Source organism: Thamnophis elegans, chromosome 17 (assembly GCF_009769535.1).
Source record: "Thamnophis elegans isolate rThaEle1 chromosome 17, rThaEle1.pri, whole genome shotgun sequence".
NCBI lineage: Eukaryota > Metazoa > Chordata > Lepidosauria > Squamata > Colubridae > Thamnophis > Thamnophis elegans.
The window spans coordinates 16,783,867-16,801,286 of NC_045557.1; the positions used below are offsets into that span (position 1 = coordinate 16,783,867).

A 17,420-nucleotide genomic window follows, 5' to 3' on the forward strand; every position below is an offset into this window, starting at 1 on the left:
AAGTCCGGACATCTTCAAGTTGCATTCGCTGGCTGGGGGAATTCTGGGAGTTGAAGTCCAGGCATCTTCAAGTTGCCAAGGTTGAGAAACACTGGTCTAGACGTTCACACTTCTGACCAAGCCAGAGCCGAGACGCAGAAGGCCACAACTTGGGAAGCCCCTCCATCAGAACAGAGCTGGAAGGGGCCTGGGAGGTCTTCTATTCCAGCCCGCTGCTTAGGCAGGAAAGCCTATGGAATTCCAGACAAATGGCTGCCCAGTCTCTTCTTCAAAACCTCCAAAGTGCGGTCAGAGCATTCCCCATTTGGGGGGGGGGGTCCTTGCAGACTTGACTAACGGAGGTGAACCGCCCCCCCCCTGTTTACCTGGAGCTCAGCAAAAGCCAGAGGGGGCTGGGGGGCTGAAGAAGAACCCAGCAGTCTGGGGGGAGGGGGGGAGGCAGAGGGAAGACAGAGGAGCAATTAAAGAGGCGCTGAGTAATTGTTCTGACAGCCAGGAGAAATCCACTTTCGCCTGGCCAATCTCTCCGGCGGCTGGCTGGGAGCCAGGGGTTAGCAAGCCTGCAGAAAGAAGGGAGAAGCAGCTGCTCTCCCAGGGCCGCCTGGAAACAAAGCGAAACAGGGGAAGGGAAAGTGTGTCTGTGTGTGTAAAAAAAAATCCAGATGTTGCAGGCACTGCCTACAGGTGGTCCTGAACTTGCTACAGTTCACTTAGTGACCAAAGTCTCAGCGGCACTGAAAAAAAGTGACTTGTGCTTATGGCGGTTGCACACACAACACACACCCGCGGGCATGTGATCACAATTTAAGAGGCCTGGGAACGGACCCACCCGAAACAGAAGTTGGGGATTTAGAAGCACGAGAGAACGATGAATTGCCTTAAGGCAGTGGTTCCCAAACTTGGCAACTTTAAGACTTGTGGACTTCAAGTCCCAGAATTCTCCAGCCAGCAGAGCCCTCCCTAGCTCCAGAGGCTTTATAGGAGCCTGGGGAGGTGAAAAGAGCCCCCCCCCCCCCCCCGCAGAAGCCATCCGGAGGCTTCAGGAGTGTAAAAAACCTTCTCAAGGGCAAACCGGAAGTTCGGGAATGGACTTCTGGTTTGCCCATAGGGCCGGTTTTGAAGCCTCGGGGGGGGGGGGGGGGCTCTTTTCGTCCTCCCCGGGCTCCTATAAAGCCTCTGAAGCCTGGGGGAGGGTGAAGAGCCGAGGTGGCGCAGTGGTTAGGGTGCAGCACTGCAGGCCACTTCAGCTGACTGCTAGTTCTGCAGCTCGGCTGTTCAAATCTCACCGGCTCAGGGTTGACTCAGCCTTCCATCCTTCCGAGGTGGGTGAAAATGAGGACCTGGATTGTTGTGGGGGCAGATATGCTGACTCTGTAAACCGCTTAGAGAGGGCTGAAAGCCCTATGAAGCGGTATATAAGTCTAACTGCTATTGCTAAAAAGCATGCAAAAAATGGGGGGAAGCGCCTGTCATATGCGCATGTGTGCTGGGGTGTGTGTCGCACATTGCATTATGGGTGTGGCACGCCTGCGCACGGCCCCCGCACTCCCCCCCTGCTTATGGCACGTGGGCCAAAAAAGGGTTTGGCGTGGCTGGTGTAGGCAATGTTTTTTCTCAATCTTGCGTGGAGCTCAAGATGCCGGATTCCCCAGCCAGCGAGATTGAAAAACGCCGCCGAGAGGACGTGGGATTGGCCTCCTTTCCAGATTTGGGGGTGTTGTTTGCCGAGGTCTCTCGCCCCCCCCCCTTCCCCTCCTTTGCTTTCTAATAATAAAAAGCCTCAGCTCCTCAAACAGGCAAAGCCACCAAGTTAATTACAATAATCAAAATTAAAATGTTAATAATGATGCTTCTGCGCCAAGAAGGAAAGACGACAAAACCGTCCTTTAAGGAAGGGTTGCAGGGGGCTTGAGGGGGGAGGCTGGGTTCTGGCCAAGCCCAGATTCACCCCCCCTACCCCAAAATCCCAAGGGGTCCCTCTCCACACCTGCTCCCCCCAAGGACCCTCCCCTCCTCCCTGCCACCGCAGCTTCTCCTTCCCTCCCACAGGTATTACCAGAGCATCTACGACACCCCCGAGAACATCCGCTGAATTATCCCATGGGGCTGAGCCCGGAGGAGGCCCTGAATTACGTGACGGACACAGCGAAGGTGGGAGTGGGGAGGGGCGGGGTGGGCAAAGTCGGGTTCTCCAGCTGTGGTTGTCTTGGCACCGACAGCCGCAGTAGCCGCCGTGTGAAGGAGAGGCCAAGAGAGAGGGACTCTCCGGCCTGCCTTGACCCTCCTCCCTCTCTCCCAGTCCTTAGCTGCCGTAGCCACCGTGGTGGGCCGCAACGCTCTACAAGTTGGCGGGAGGAGGAGGCGACGCCTCGTCAATTCAGGCCGATCCGCTGACGGTAAGGTGCTGATGGGGTCCTCTGGATGGAGGGGGGCAGGCAAGGGGGCAGTCCTAAGTTGGCATGCCCTTCCCTCCCCTCTCTCTCGCTGGGAGGTCACCCGGCGTCTGATGAACGCCCAATTTCCTGCCACCCATCCACCCCCTTCCCTTGGGTCCCCCTCCCCTGGCCCCAAAGAGGCCGTTTTGCTCTCGTAGTGGTTAGAGCTGAAGGCCAGAAGAAGCTGGGGAGAAGGCGAGTTCTAGTTCTGCCTAGCAGTTGGGTGACCTTGACCAGTCCATTCCCATCCCAGCACACCTCGGAGGAAGGGAAGGGTGAGGAAGAGGAAGGGAGGAAGAGAGAGGGAGGAAGAGAGTGAGAAAGAGGGATGAAAGGAAGGGAGGTGAGAAAGAGGAAGAGAGGATGGAGGAGGGGAGAGAAAGAAGGGAGGGGGGAAGAAAAGGAAAGGAGGGAAGAAGACAGGAAGGAAAGGAAGGAAAAGAGGAAGATAAAAAGGGAAGAAGGGAATGAGAGAAAAAAGGGAAAGAAAGAAAGAAAAAGACAGAATCACTGATGCTTTGGCTGGCAAATCCTCTTTCCTGTCTGGCTTTGGATTCTGAATTTGGGCCAGCATCATCCCCTCAACCAGTCTGGGGAGGCCGGGCAAAGGGTGGAATCCCTCTCTCCCTCCCCCCTACCCCAAGATCTTGTTTGGGGGATTCCTGTCTGCCCCTTCCCATCACTTCCTGCCTCTTGAGTGATCTAGTACTCTGATTATTAATTCCCTCTGTTGAGTTGACAGCCTGCAATCGAGCTGAAGTGCCCAGGAATACTTGCACACTATAGAGCAGTGGTTCCCAAACTTGGCAACTTTAAGACTTGTGACTTCAGCTCTGCTGGCTGGAGAATTCTGGAGTTGAGTCCACAAGTCTTAAAGCTGCCACTTTGGGAACCACTGCTGTAGAGCATTAATCTCCACTGTACGATCAGCAAAAATGATACAGACCGATCATTTTGCCACTAGGAATCTGCCCCCTCCCCACCGACTCAGCCAGATTCTCTGGTAGGCAAAGTCCCAGCAGGCCAGGGGTGTTGCGATCAAATGGGGGGGGGGGGCTGCGGGAAAGGCCTCTGCACCCCTTTCCAAGTCCTACCCCTGTTCCAACCCCTGCCAAAGCCCCGGAGGCAGTGGCCTCGCCCACAGGTGTTGGGGGGGCGGACGGACCGCTTGAGCACCCCGGCCACCTCATCAGGATCCACAGTTAATGACACAGCCACATCTCCTAGGACAGAGACCCCGAGGGCTGGGTGGGCCCGGGCGGTCTTCTAGCCAACCCCCTGCCCAAGGGAGGAGGCCTGGTTGCATCCTGTTTGGTCATTTACTCCAATCTCAGGATAAAAGTTTACAAGTCGTTAGGGAGTGGTCGCTTAGAGTATCAGTTTACTACTGTTTAGTAGGCGCTTCTCTTTGAACCTTTTTGGCTGGAGGTTTTGCCTTTTTTCCTTCCAGGTCACACAGATGTTGTATGGTTTCCTGATCCAGTCCAACAACTCCTGGTTCCAGGCCATCACCAGGCCAGAGTTTAAAGGGCCTCTGGGTGAGGCGTGCGTGTGTGTGAGAGAGAGAGAGGGAGAGAATGAGAGGAGAATGGGAGAGAAAGAACCAAGAGGGAGAATAAAGGAAAAAAAACAAAAAGAATAAGAAAAGAGAGAAATGAGGGGAGGAGGGGAAGAATGAGAGAGAAGAACCAAGAGGTAGAGTGAAAGAGAAAGAATGTGGGGGGGGAGATGAGAAAAAAGAGAGAGAGAGAGAGGGAGAGAATGAGAGGAGAATGAGAAAAGAACCAAGTGAGAGAAGAAAGAATAGGAAAAGACAGAATGAGAAGGGGCAGGCAAAGAATGAGAGAGAAAGAACCAAGACAGAGAGTGAAAGATAAAGAATGGGGGGGGAGACAGAATGAGAAAAAGGGAGAGAGAGAAGGAGAGAAAGAATGAGAGGAGAATGGGAGAGAAAGAACCACGAGGGAGAATAAAGAAAAAATCAAAAAGAATAAGAAAAGAGAGAAGGAGAGGAAGAATAATAGAGAAACCAAGAAAGAAATGAAAGAGAAAGAATAGGGAGGCAGAATGAGAAAAAGGGAAAGGAGAGAGAATGAGAAAGAACTGAGAGAAAGAAAGAAAGAATAGGAAAAGAAAATGAGAAGGGAGGGCAAGAATGAGAGAGAAAGAACCAAGAGAGAATGAAAGAAAGAATGAGGGGGGGAAAGACAGAATGAGGAAAAGGGAGGGAGAGAGAGAGAATGAGAGAGAGAAACCGAGAGAGAGAAGAATGAAAGAAAGAAAGAAGAAAGAAAAGAAAGAAAAAAGAAAGGAGGCAAGAATGAGAAAGAACCAAAGAAGAGAATGAGTGAAAGAAGAAGAATGAGGAAAAAGAGACAAAGAGAATGAGAAAAAGAGGGGAGAGAGAAAATGAAAGAGAGGAGGAGGAGGAGGGATCTCTTCAGGGGTGAAGGCTGCTGCTTGGGAACCTTTGGAAAACCCTCCCCCCCTCCCCTTTTCCCTTTCCCCTCCCAGGCAATGAGCCCCTCCAGTACTACATCGCGGTTTCCAGCCCCGTCAACTCCACCAGCCTGGTCCATTATGTCTTGGCGAACCTCACTGGCACCCGCCTGGGGGACAACGTCACCAAGGAGCACTGCAAGGATTCCAAGGAAGACGTGAGTCCCCTCATCCTCTGGGACGGCACTCTGTCTGTCTGTCTGTCTGTCTGTGTGTATGTGTGTGTGTGTATTGTGTAAAAAAAAAAAACTGGGTAAAATAATCACCAGGAAAAATAAATAAACATGTACTGTTTTTTTTAAAAGAAATTCTGGAAAAATAGAATATTTTAGAATATTCAGAATATACGACGCACCTTCCCCCCCCTCCAAAAAAAGAGGGGTGAAAATCTGGGTGCATCTTATACACTGAATACAGCATTTTTGGCCTCTCGAAAAAAAAAAAACCCTTCACAAAAATGGCCGTGCAGAGCCTTTGGAGGCTTCAGGAGAGCAATAAGGAGCCTCTACGAGCCTCCCAAAGCCTCTGCATGCCCTGGTTTTTGAAAAGAAGAACTGGCCCATTTTCACAATAAACAGGCAATTTGTTTGCTTGGTTTTGCGCCCCCCCCCAGCCCCCAGGAGCCCTTTGCAGGCTTCTCCAAACTCTGGCATGCCCCGTTTTTTCACAAAAAATGAGGCCTGCAGAGTGCCAAAACAGTTTTGAAAAAAATTTAGCTCTTCAGAACTTGGTGGCGTCTTATACTCCAAAAAATACAGTCAACAGCCAAATGGTGAAACCCCGAGGAAAGCTGCCCCCCTTCCCTCTTCAGATGCGCCCCCCCCCCCACCCCCCGAGATGGGGAGCACTGGAGAAGTCTCAGATGAGGCTGTTATGCCAGGCGGCAAGTTGGCCCAAGATTCTGGATCCCTTTGGAGGAGGACTTGGTGCCCCAGCCGTTCAAGGACAGATCCTGAGCGTTTGGCTAGCTCACCCCGATCCTAACGTTTGGCACCACGCGAGGTGCGCGGGTGGCTCAGGGGTTTTGATTGGAGGTTGACAGAGGAACGCCCGTTGGGGTGGCCTAGAGGTGGAGCTCTCGCACAACTTCCGAGGGCTGTGAGTTCAATCCTATGTAGAGGCAGATAATTTCTCTCTCTGGGAACAATGAGACTATATCGGCTGAACAAAACTCCACGTTGGTGACAGGGAGCGCATCCGGCCAGTAAGCCCTGAGCTCCATTCAGTTGCCCAGGCTCCACCCCCGCAAGGGATTATGGGGCCGTTAAGTGAAGATGATTGGAAGTTGTAGAGGACTCCAAGCATAAAAGGGGATAATAAGGAACAATAAGCCTCACCGTGTCACAGGTGGGGCCTTGATTTAGGATTAGAATTGAGCCAAGAATTTCTGTAAGGCAATTTGTTTAACGGAGTTTTGCCCCATTGTACGACCTTGCCACAGTCGTTAAGTGAATCACTGCCTTTGTTAAATTAGTAACACCGTTGTTCAATGAATCTCTGCCTTCCCCATTCACTTTGCTGGTCAGAAGTTTGCCGAAAGGGCTCCCCTGCAACCGTCAGAGGTTCATGCCTGTTGCCAAGCCTCTGAATTTTGATCATGTGATCATGGGAATGCCGCAACGGTCGTAAGTGTGAAAAATGTCGTAACTCACTTTCTCATTGCCATCTGTCACTAAACGAATGGTTTTAAGTCAACGTGAGCCGGTCGAAGAGTGCAGAGAAGAGCAACCAAGAGAATTAAGGGACTGGAGGCTCAACAGAGGATGGACAGTTGCAGGAACTGGGCCTGCTGGTCTAGGGAAAAGAAGGGCCAGGGGAGACAGGAGAGCATCTTCCAATACTTGAGGGGCTGCCACAGAGAGGAATTAGGGGGTCAGGCTGTTCTCCAAGACACCCGAAGGCCAGAGAAGGAAGAATGGATGGAAGGAGAGATTCAACCTGGAAATAAGGACAGGGAGAACCATCAACCCTGGAACAGAAGTTGCCTTCAGAAGTTGTGGGAGCTTCGTCCCTGGAGGCTTTCAAGAGGAGACTGGACTGCCCTCTGTCAGAAATGGTGGAGGGTCTTCTGCTTGGGCATGGGGGGGTTGGACTAGATGGCCCTATAGGGTCCCTTCCAACTCTGTCCTTCTGTATTCAAGGTGTATTCAGACCTCCCCATCACAACAAGGGCTGGAAGTGAAAAGCTGTGAAGAAGAGTTGCTGGAATTAGGGGTGCTGGTCTAATGGAAAAGGGGATTGGGGATGCAGGAGAGCAGCGTTCCAATATTGAGGGGCTGCCCATAGAAGAGGGGCTCAGCCCTGTTCTCCCAAACACCAGAAGGCAGGGGGAGAAGCAATGGGTGGAAAACTAATCAAGGGGCCTAGAAACAAAAGAGAACTTTCCTGGCAGTGAGAGACAATTCGTCAGTGGAACAACCTGCCTCCAGAAGTTGTGGGAGCTTCATCCCTGGAGGCTTTCAAGAGGAGACTGGACTGTCCTCTGTCCAAAATGGTGGAGGGTCTCCTACTTGGGCATGGGGGTTGGGACTAGATTGCCCTATAGGGGTCCCTTCCAACTCTGTCCTTCTGTATTCAAGGTGTATTCCGACCCTCCATCGCAACAAGGGCTGGAAGTGAAAAGCTGTGAAGAAGAGTTTGCTGGAATTAGGGTGGCTGCTGGTCTAATGGAAAAGAGGATTGGGGATGCAGGATAGCCGCGTTCCAATATTTGAGGGGCTGCCCCATAGAAGAGGGGCTCAGCCTATTCTCCCAAACCCCAGAAGGCAGGGGGAGAAGCAATGGGTGGAAACTAATCAAGGGGTCTAGAAACAAAAGAGAACTTTCCTGGCAGTGAGAACAATTCGTCAGTGGAACAACCTGCCTCCAGAAGTTGGGGGAGCTGCATCACCGGAGGCTTCAGGAGAGACTGGGCTGCCCTCTGTCAGAAATGGTGTAAAAGTCTCCTCGGGCAGGAAGTTGGACTAGATGATCTTGAAGTCCTTTCCAACTCTGTTAATCTATATCTAAGGTCTACCTGTCTAACCTCTCGTGTTAAGAAGTCTGCTCTGCAATCATGGTTTTTTTTTCCTGCAGGCGCCTTAAAGGTTTATCTGGAAAAAGGCAATTTTTGCAAATCTATCTAGGGAAGATTAATACCAAAGCAAACCCATTCCTTGGCTTCATTCATTCCCTCATTTTCATCTATTCCATTATATTCACCTCTCTCAAATTCATGACTGGTGGCTAAGAACAATATATATATATAATATAGATGGTGGCTAAGAACAATATATATATATATATATATATATAGATATATATATATTATATATTATATATATATATATATATATATATATATATATATATATATATATAAAACCACCACCACCATTCAGCAGCTGAGGGTTCAAAAAAAAGACTAAAAGATCTTCCATGAATATATCTCATAAAGACGTGTATTAATAATTAGAATATATAGCCTGGATAATTTTGTATGTAGTGTGATAGGCATTAGGATAATGTTCTATAAAAACAGATATGAAGAGTGAAATAGGGAATTACAATTAAGAATTAAGCATTAATTGAAAAATTAGAGATTGAATGATGGTATTATTAAATATGCATAAAAATATGATTAGCAGTGAGATGAGAAGGTTGATGATTAGTGATTAGATAATAAAAAGAATATTTTAATGTAAATTTGTGTATTAATCATACACAGTCATAAGGATTGGTAAGTAATAAAAGAATGAAGGATGAAAATTTAACATAAATAGATGTGAAGATCTAACTAAGGGAATATGAATAATAAAACAAGTGGAAGATGGGAAATAGAAAGGAAACATCTTGAATATTATAGTGATATGAGCGAAAGTTAAAATAGAGATAGAAATAGGGGGAATAAGTGTGGTATATAGATATATAGATATATATTAAGATATATGAAAGAATGCGGGAGGTTTAGAAACTGAAGAGTGATAGTAAAAAGTATGTGTAAACAATATGAAAGAATGAAAATGAATGGTAGTAACTATGAGTAATAATAATATGCCTATTTGCATTGAAATGTAGGATCCCCAGGTATCACACCATTCACGCATTGATATGTATAAATAATATAAAAATATAAAACTTGATTTGGGGGGAAAAAAAGAAGGAAAATAGAAACCAAGAAAGAAGAAATCAGCCTAACCAACAACCGAACTTTAATGCTGAAGCTTTCAGGTTTCCAAGTGGCCAATATATAACCGGCTTTTGCTTCCATTCCTTTCCCACAGTTCTATGAATACACCCTGGTGCAAGGCTCCCCACACCCAATGCCAGCTCCCCCCGAAAGCCCTTCTGCGTCCGCTCGAACCGTGCCGCCTCACGGCAGCCTCCTCCCCAGCCTTCGAGCTCCAGCAGTGGGGCTCCACCGAGTTTTCCACCTGGACGGAGAGTCGATGGAAGGAGCTTCACGGACGCATCTTCTTGATCGCCAGCAAACAGCTAGAGGTGAGGGGCCGAAGGGGGTTGGGTGGGTTTCTCTGCTAAAGTATAGGAGCTTTCTAACATCCATCCATCCATCTATATGTATGTATCCATCCACCCCATATCCCATCTATCTGTCTCTCTATTCCTCTCTGTCGGTATATCTTATTTCTCTGTGTGTGTGTGTGTGTGTGTGTCTGTCTGTCCTCTCTATTCTCTTATTATATTTATCTACCATCTATATGTATATATCTATATCTATATGTATCATACCTCTCGCTTGAGTTTTTGTCTATTTTATCTATATCTTTCTCTCTTATTGTTAGCTTTTATAATTGTATCTCTATAATTTATCTTCTCTATCTCTATCCCTATCATTTATCTCTTATCTATTCTATGTATTTCTATTATCTATCTATATCTATCTATCTATCTATCTATCTATCTATCTATCTATCTATCTATCTATCTATCATCTATCTCAGTGGTTCCCAAACTTGGCAACTTTAAGACTTGTGGACTTCAACTCCCAGAATTAGATTAGATTAGATTAGATAAATTTATTTATCTAAATAAATAAGACTTGGTCCACCAGTCTTAAAGTTGCCAAGTTTGGGAACCACTGATCTATCTATTCATTTGTCTATCTATCTATCCTTGTCTGTCTGTATATCTATCTAATTTATCTACCTATGTGTCTATCTGTCTATCTAATCTCTATCATCTCTATCATCTCATCTGTCTGTCTGTCTAATCTATCTATCATCTATCTATCTATCATCTATCATCTATCTATCAATCATCTATCTATCAATCATCTATCTATCATCTATCTATCTATCTATCTATCTATCTATCTATCTATCTATCTATCTATCTATCTATCTATCTCTATCTTGCATGCAGGCATTGCATTGTGCCAAAGCAACTCTAGGCAACTTACAGACAACATTAAAACAATAAAGATCTTAAATTTAAGAAGCCGATCCAAAGCAGGAGGGAGGGGAGGGAGGCCGGGGGCGTTCAGGGAGAAGAGAGGGCATCCTCCCATTCCACCAGCCACCTCCAACGTGCCACACCCCATGGGGGCTCTGGGCTGGTAGGCATGGCCCTGTCCTCAAGGCCCTTCAGAAGGCCGAAGGGTGGGAGCAGATCTGGCCTTGGGGGGTTGGGATGGTTTTTTTAGATAGGGGTGGCCAAAAATGGGGTTCCCAGTTGACCCGGAGGGGCTTCCATTGCTCTGAAGTTGGTGCTTCTCAGTTACACGCATAGGAATGAGGATACAGACTTATGACCCAAAATTTCTGTTTTGCCCCATTTTACAACCTTTTTCACTGGATCATGTGACCCTGGGACATTGTGACCGTCACAAATGTGAGCCAGTTCCCAAGTACCCCATATACAGTTGCAAGAAAAAGTATGTGAACCCCTTTTATGTGCAATTAAACCATGGCAACATCTAATGTTTGTATCGTATTATGTTCAGCAGACTGTGTTTGTCTATTGTTGTGACTTAGATGTAAGTTCAGAGCACATTTTGTGACCAATTCATGCAAAACTCCACGTAACCCCAAGGGGTTCACATACTTTTTCTTGCAACTGTAAGCCACACAGCCCTGGGGATGTCTCAAAGGCCGTAAGTGTGAAAAATGTTTGTAAGTCACTTTTTTCAGGGCTGCCGTAACTTGGGACGGTCTCTAAAGAAATGGCTGTAAGTTGAAGGCGTCCCGTCGAGTCCCTCCCCGCGCCTGATGTCCTCCCTTTCTTTGCCCGCCTGCAGATCATCACGCTGGTGTTGGGCCTCGTCATCCTCATTGTCGCCTTCGTGGCCACCTACTTCATCAACGCCAAAGCCCACGTGCTTTTCTCCACGCCGGGGGACTCTGAAACAGTGGCCTATTGATCAACCTGCGCCGGGAATTCTAGCGCCACGAACAGGAGGAGGAAGAAAAGGAACGAATTTGGCACCGCCAGGCCCTTCCGTTGAGTACTGTGGAGTGAGGGCCTTTGAAGGGTCTTGAGACGCATGGCAGGGGAACCAAAGCTGGCAAGGCACGGATTAATTGGGGGGGAGGGCTTTCTCGGGTCTCTCAGACCCTCCTCCATCCAGCGGCCCCGCACACACGGGGCGCACAGCACGGGGCTCTCAACACCCTCTTGAGAGTTGGCCATCCAAGGAGAAGCTCTGTGGAGCAGACCTTCAGCCTTGCAGCTCTCACTTTTTTCTTTTTTAATTTTGAAGGTCTGGATAAATATGCTCGGCTCTTTTTGATTTAGGCAGATCAAGGTGGAGAAAAATAAAAAAAAAAACTCCCAAGGGACGCAGGAAAGTTGGAAATGGATGTAAAGTGTCCCCCTTTTTTATTTTTAAAAGAAACCCTGGGTTCTGTTTTTTTGTACATAACGATATAAATAGCCTGTTTTGATTGAAAACCACCACCGACCCCCTTAACTTACGGATTAAATTTGTTCGTCCCTCCTGTCTTTAGCTTATTTGCTCGGCTACCTGAGACGTTTAGGAGGGTTAGGGGTGCAAAGATTTTGGGGAGGGGGATTCGTCTGGGGAGTTTAAGAGAGGGATACAATCAAGATCAAGGGAGGTACTAATACCACTCTCTAAAGCAGTGTTTCTCAACCTTGGCCACTTGAAGATGTCTGGACTTCAACTCCCAGAATTCCCCAGCCAGCATTCGCTGGCTGGGGAATTCTGGGAGTTGAAGTCCAGACATCTTCAAGTGGCCAAGGTTGAGAAACACTGAATTAGGCCTCTTTTGGAAACCTGACACAAGGCCCTGGGTGAAGCCAGGAACTGGGTTTGTTTCCTACCCAGGGGAGCATGTTGTGCGAATTCAGCCCGAGAGCCCCTCCTCAGTCTTACCTGACTGCCGCTTTGGATCTCTGAATGGAGCTGCAGAAGACGTCCATGCCAACGCGGAGGACGCAGGCGGAGACCAGGAGGAAGAAGAGGGTGGCCGAGACCACCAAGGCATTCGCTGGCTGGGGAATTCTGGGAGTTGAAGTCCAGACATCTTCAAGTTGCCAAGGTTGAGAAACACTGGTTTAAAGCCTTAATAAGACCACACCTAGAGTACGGCATCCAATTTTGATTGCCATACTATAAAAAAGAGGTTGAGATTTTGGAAAGAGTGCAGAGAAGAGCAACCAGGATGATGAAGGGACGGTTGCAGGAACTGGGCCTGGCTAGTCTAGGGAAGAGAAGGGAGACAAGAGAGCATCTTCCAATATCGAGGGCTGCCCCAGAGTGGAGTTAGGGGTCAGGCTGTTCTCCAAAGCCCCTGAAGGTCCAAGAAGGAATGGATGGAGAGGATTCAACCTGGAAATAAGGAGGAATTTCCTGACAGTGAGAACAATCAACCAATGGAACAGAATTTCCCTTCGGAAGTTGTGGGAGCTTCATCACTGGAGGCTTTCAAGAAGAGACTGGACTGCCATCTGTCAGAAATAGTTTAGAGTCTCCTGCTTGAGGGGGTTGGACTTGATGACCTCCAAGGTCCCTTCCAACTCTGTTAAATCAGTATAAATCTTCTTTAAATGACATGTGCGTCTGGGAAGCAGCAAATACATTGAGCGTTTCTCAACTTTTAACTGCTGGGAGATGGCTGGACTTCAACTCCCAGAATTCCCCAGCCAGCTGGGTGGACTTCAATATGGCTGGCTGGGAATTCTGGGAGTTGAAGTCCAGCCATCATCGCCCAGCTGCCAAGGCTGAGAAACCCTGAGACACAGGGAAGGCGGAATAATATATAAGTGAGACATTTCTCTTGTTGAAACTGAACAGGTTGATATCCTGAGCCATCACATGGCTGGGCCAAGCGGTTTGTGTGCCAGGGGCCCATTGGTTCAGTTGCGACTGTGCCTGTATTTCTTTGAGACAACATTTGGAGGAACTGCGTGCCTTTGTGCCAACGTTCTGGCGCTCCACAATTAAAACAGTGTGTGCCCAACGTGCTCGTTTAAATGTGGCTGGCTGGTTTTGCTGAAGAAGAGGGCAAATTAGATTAAGCCCATCAACAATGCTGAAAAGGTTTAAAGCCTTAACCAAGTTTAAAGACCAAATCTCTCTCTCTCTCTCTCTCTCTCTCTCTCTCTCTCTCTCTCTCTATCTATCTATCTATCTATCTATCTATCTATCTATCTATCTATCTATCTATCTATATATATATATATAATATTATATTATATATAATATAATATATATAAAGCCACTCAACGCATCATCACGAAATCTCCAGAACCGTGAAGCCTACAATATTGAAATTTGGCACGTATGTTCCTCTTGGCCTCCAGGTTCTCACTAAGAAAGGATTTTTCGAAAAGACCATCAGATCATTATATTCTTCATTATTAACACGCTCTGATGCTAAGGAGCTAAGTGTTCTACTTCCCCACCCCACCTGAAAAGAATTCTGTTCCAACCGCCACCTGGGCATGGCCGTGGCCAGTTCCTGACTCATGCGGGCTGGGTGTTTAGCCATTCTACTCCCCCTCCCCACCTGAAAACACTCTTGACGTTAGACCGAGGGAGAGAAGGGGATGAGATAGGAGAGGCCGCTGTGGGGCAAGCCTGAGGGAGAGGAGAGAGGGACCACTGGCAACTACTCATTAATATTCAAGCTGTAAGTATTGATTTATCAAGCCCAATCACATAGTTTCGTAGCGGAGCATGGGTATCAAGCTATTTTTTATATTGCTGGATGAGTCTTATCTTTGGAAAGGATCAGGCTCAGGATTCTGAGGTTGGGAGATGGGCAGTCCTCAACTTACAGCCGCCATTGAGGCTTGAGTGACAGGCTAATGCCTGCCATTAAGTAGGTCAGTGGTTCCCAAACTTGGCAACTTTAAGACTTGTGGACTTCAACTCCCAGAATTCTCCAGCCAGCTCTGATCTATCTATTCATTTGTCTGTCTAGCTCTGCTGGCTGGAGAATTCTGGGAGTTGAAGTCCACAAGTCTTAAAGCTGCCAAGTTTGGGAACCACTGAAGTAGATCATCAAATGGTCCCGCCTGATTTGCAACCTGTTTTGTGGCGGCTGTTAAGCGAACCCGTTTTAGCCAATGGACTCCCACTCCCCCCCTCCCAAGAAATCAGAATAAATGGCAGTTTCCTACAAAAAAAATACAAAACGCGATCATGTGACCACAAGAGGTGGGATAGCCCTCCGAACCCCAAAAGTGGGTCGTAGGTATCTCTGGGGGGGCATGTTGCAACTCTGAACTGTCGGTCACAAGTGGAGACTACCTGTAGTTTCCTGTACGTCAGATGGTGAGGATGTGAGTTAGCTGGCTGATTGGCATCCTTCTCCAGCCGGAACCAACCTTGTCAGCATGGCATCTCTGTGGGAACTGGAGAGATACGTTGACCTTCAATCATGGTTGGCTTGATTCCTTGAGCAAACCGTAATAGGTTGCCTATCTCCCCCGTGCTAAACGACAAACCAGGTTTGAGAGCTACCCTGCTCCACACCAGCTCTCCGAGATGCGTCCAGTTGGGTTTAAGATTTGGCACCAACCGAGACCTCAGGCAAGGTGGTTGGGTGGCATCCAAGAATATCTCCTGACTTCCAGGGTCCATGTTCCTGAAGTCTCCAGCTGTAAGACCCTGGCTCAGCTCCCCAAACACGGCCAACCCTCTGAAGTGAACTCAAAGATTCCTTTATGAGAGCCCCGGCAGAAGTTTTCTCTCTCACCGCAGGCTAAGAAGTCTGTCCGTCCGTCCAGGAGGGAATAGTTCTCTGCCCCATCTATTCATCTCCGCCCTCTGCCTTTGACCCCCAGAGCTCGGGTGGGCTTCGCTAGCAGCGGTGGCTCTTCCGTCCCAAGGACCGGCCCATAGATTTCCTCTGCTCTCCTCTCCTCTGCCCCATCTATTCATCTCCACCCCCTGCCTTTGATCCCCAGAGCTCGGGTGGGGCTTCGCTAGCAGCGGTGGCTCTTCCGTCCCAAGACCGGCCCATAGATTTCCCCTGCTCTCCTCTCCTCTGCCCCATCTATTCATCTCCGCCCTCTGTCTTTGATCCCCAGAGCTCGGGGTGGCTTCGCTAGCAGCGGTGGCTCTTCCGTCCCAAAGACTGGCCCATAGATTTCCCCTGCTCTCCTCTCCTCTGCCCCTCTATTCATCTCTGCCCTCTGTCCTTGATCCCCAGAGCTCGGGTGGGGCTTCGCTAGCAGCGGTGGCTCTTCCGTCCCAAGGACCGGCCCATAGATTTCCTCTGCTCTCCTCTCCTCTGCCTTCTGTGCATTCACGCGTCAGGCACTGGACTCAGCTGTTCCTCCTCTTCCTCATCAGCCACCTCCAGACCTGGGGGCTGTTGACTCTCCATCTGGGAGTTGACGGACAGCCCAGGCTCCGCCTCTCTCTCTCTGCCAGCTCCCTTCCCCCTCAGAGCTCTTAAATTGCCTTGTCGTTGGCCCTGACTCCCACGCCTCCTCCTCCTCCTCTGATTCGGCTGCTGGAGGAGCTGGTGGCTGTCAAGCCACAACGCCCTGTTCCCAAAACTGGTTTATAGGATCAATTGGGATGTTGCTACCGTACCATCCTCCCTGCCCAAGCTACCTTCAGGAGGGCATCTTGAGGTTGGCAGTGGGGTTCCTGAGGCTTATGGCCTTGGAGACTTCAATCTATCCAAGGTTAGGCTTAGGTCTTCAGAGGACTTGCCTTCAGAAGTTGTGGATGCTCCATCACTGGGGGCTTTTAAGGAGAGGTCGGGCACCCCCTGGTCTGGAATGGTATAGGACAGTGTTTCTCAACCTTGGCAACTTGAAGATGTCCGGACTTCAACTCCCAGAATTCCCCAGCCAGCGAATGCTGGCTGGGGAATTCTGGGAGTTGAAGTCCGGACATCTTCAAGTTGCCAAGGTTGAGAAACACTGGTATAGGACCTCCTGCTTGAGCAGGGGGTTGGACTAGAAGGCCTCTAAGGTCCCTTGCAACTCTGTTGCTCTGTCGCCCCTGACCTCCTCTTCAACCCTTCTCCACTCTCCTCTGGTCGCAGAATGGACATTTCTGCAATCTCCTTTTCCACGTCGTCCTTGGATACGATGACTTTTGCGGGGGGGGAGAGACCGAGTTCCCCTTCCTCCGGAGCTCCAGCCTCGTCCTTCTCTTGGATCCCGTTGCTGGCAAGGATGGGAAGCAGCAGCTGCTGCCCGTTCCTCTCGCGCTCAGCGAAGGCCAAGGCCTCCCCACGGACCGCTCGGGAGCTGTCCCCAGCTGGAACAGAGGAGGCCCAAGCGGAAGCTGAACAGTGGCCAAGCCTGGATCGGACCCCAGAGTGGATTCGGTTGCTCCCACACAGACTTCCTTCTGAAGGACGAGCACTTTAGGGGTGGTGGCCCCGTCCTCATTCAGCATCGGAGGGTCGCCGAGCACGGGGGCTTCTACCACCAGTTTTGGTCTTTCCAATTTTTGGAGTGCTGGGTGGGCAGTTGGCTAAAAGCTGGTTGAAGGCCAGGCTGAGTTCAATGTTGGTATTCAGCCGGTTCGGATGGGTTCAGCCGAACCAGTAGTGGCGATCTGCTCTCTGTCGTCCTATTCAGCCCCCTTTTTTTTTTTTCAAACACTTAAACACATCTACAAAGACAAATACGTAACTTAAAACCACGCAGGGACTAAATGTTCCCTCTTACAGCAGTTAAATATCGGCGAATCTTTACAGTTATTATTTCCCTCTTCCAATTTTACATTCGTGGTCACCTCACTTCTTCCTCCTTTTGGTCTACAATTCCTTAATTATCATATTTAGTTTATATCAGACTATTTGTATTATATTGTACATGCTTTTCTTGCATTCATAATCTTATCTTTCCTACCCCCTATCTTATCTCTATGTCCTAATTGTTCTACTATGCCTTAATATTACATTTCCCAATTTCTTATTTCTATCATCTAACCACTGGTACCGTTTCCCCCCCAAACTAAATAATATTCTGATACTCCTCCTTTTCTTCCATTTCCTTCGTCAATTTGTCCATCTTCGCACATTCTAAGATCTTATAGCAATAGCAATAGCA

The 17,420-nt window shown here is 48.6% G+C and overlaps 1 protein-coding gene across 1 annotated transcript in view; it reads left to right on the plus strand.

The window, feature by feature from the left end:
* NCSTN (nicastrin) overlaps nt 1–11,871 on the plus strand; it is a 47,703-nt gene extending 35,832 nt beyond the window's left edge. The window contains 10 exon segments of the mRNA XM_032233991.1: nt 2,050–2,084; nt 2,087–2,151; nt 2,300–2,332; nt 2,334–2,396; nt 3,886–3,973; nt 4,950–5,092; nt 9,197–9,223; nt 9,226–9,276; nt 9,279–9,413; nt 11,170–11,871. Coding sequence (XP_032089882.1) covers nt 2,050–2,084; nt 2,087–2,151; nt 2,300–2,332; nt 2,334–2,396; nt 3,886–3,973; nt 4,950–5,092; nt 9,197–9,223; nt 9,226–9,276; nt 9,279–9,413; nt 11,170–11,292 — 763 coding nt within the window. The 3' untranslated portion in view covers nt 11,293–11,871.
* The last annotated feature ends 5,549 nt before the right edge of the window (nt 11,872–17,420 follow it).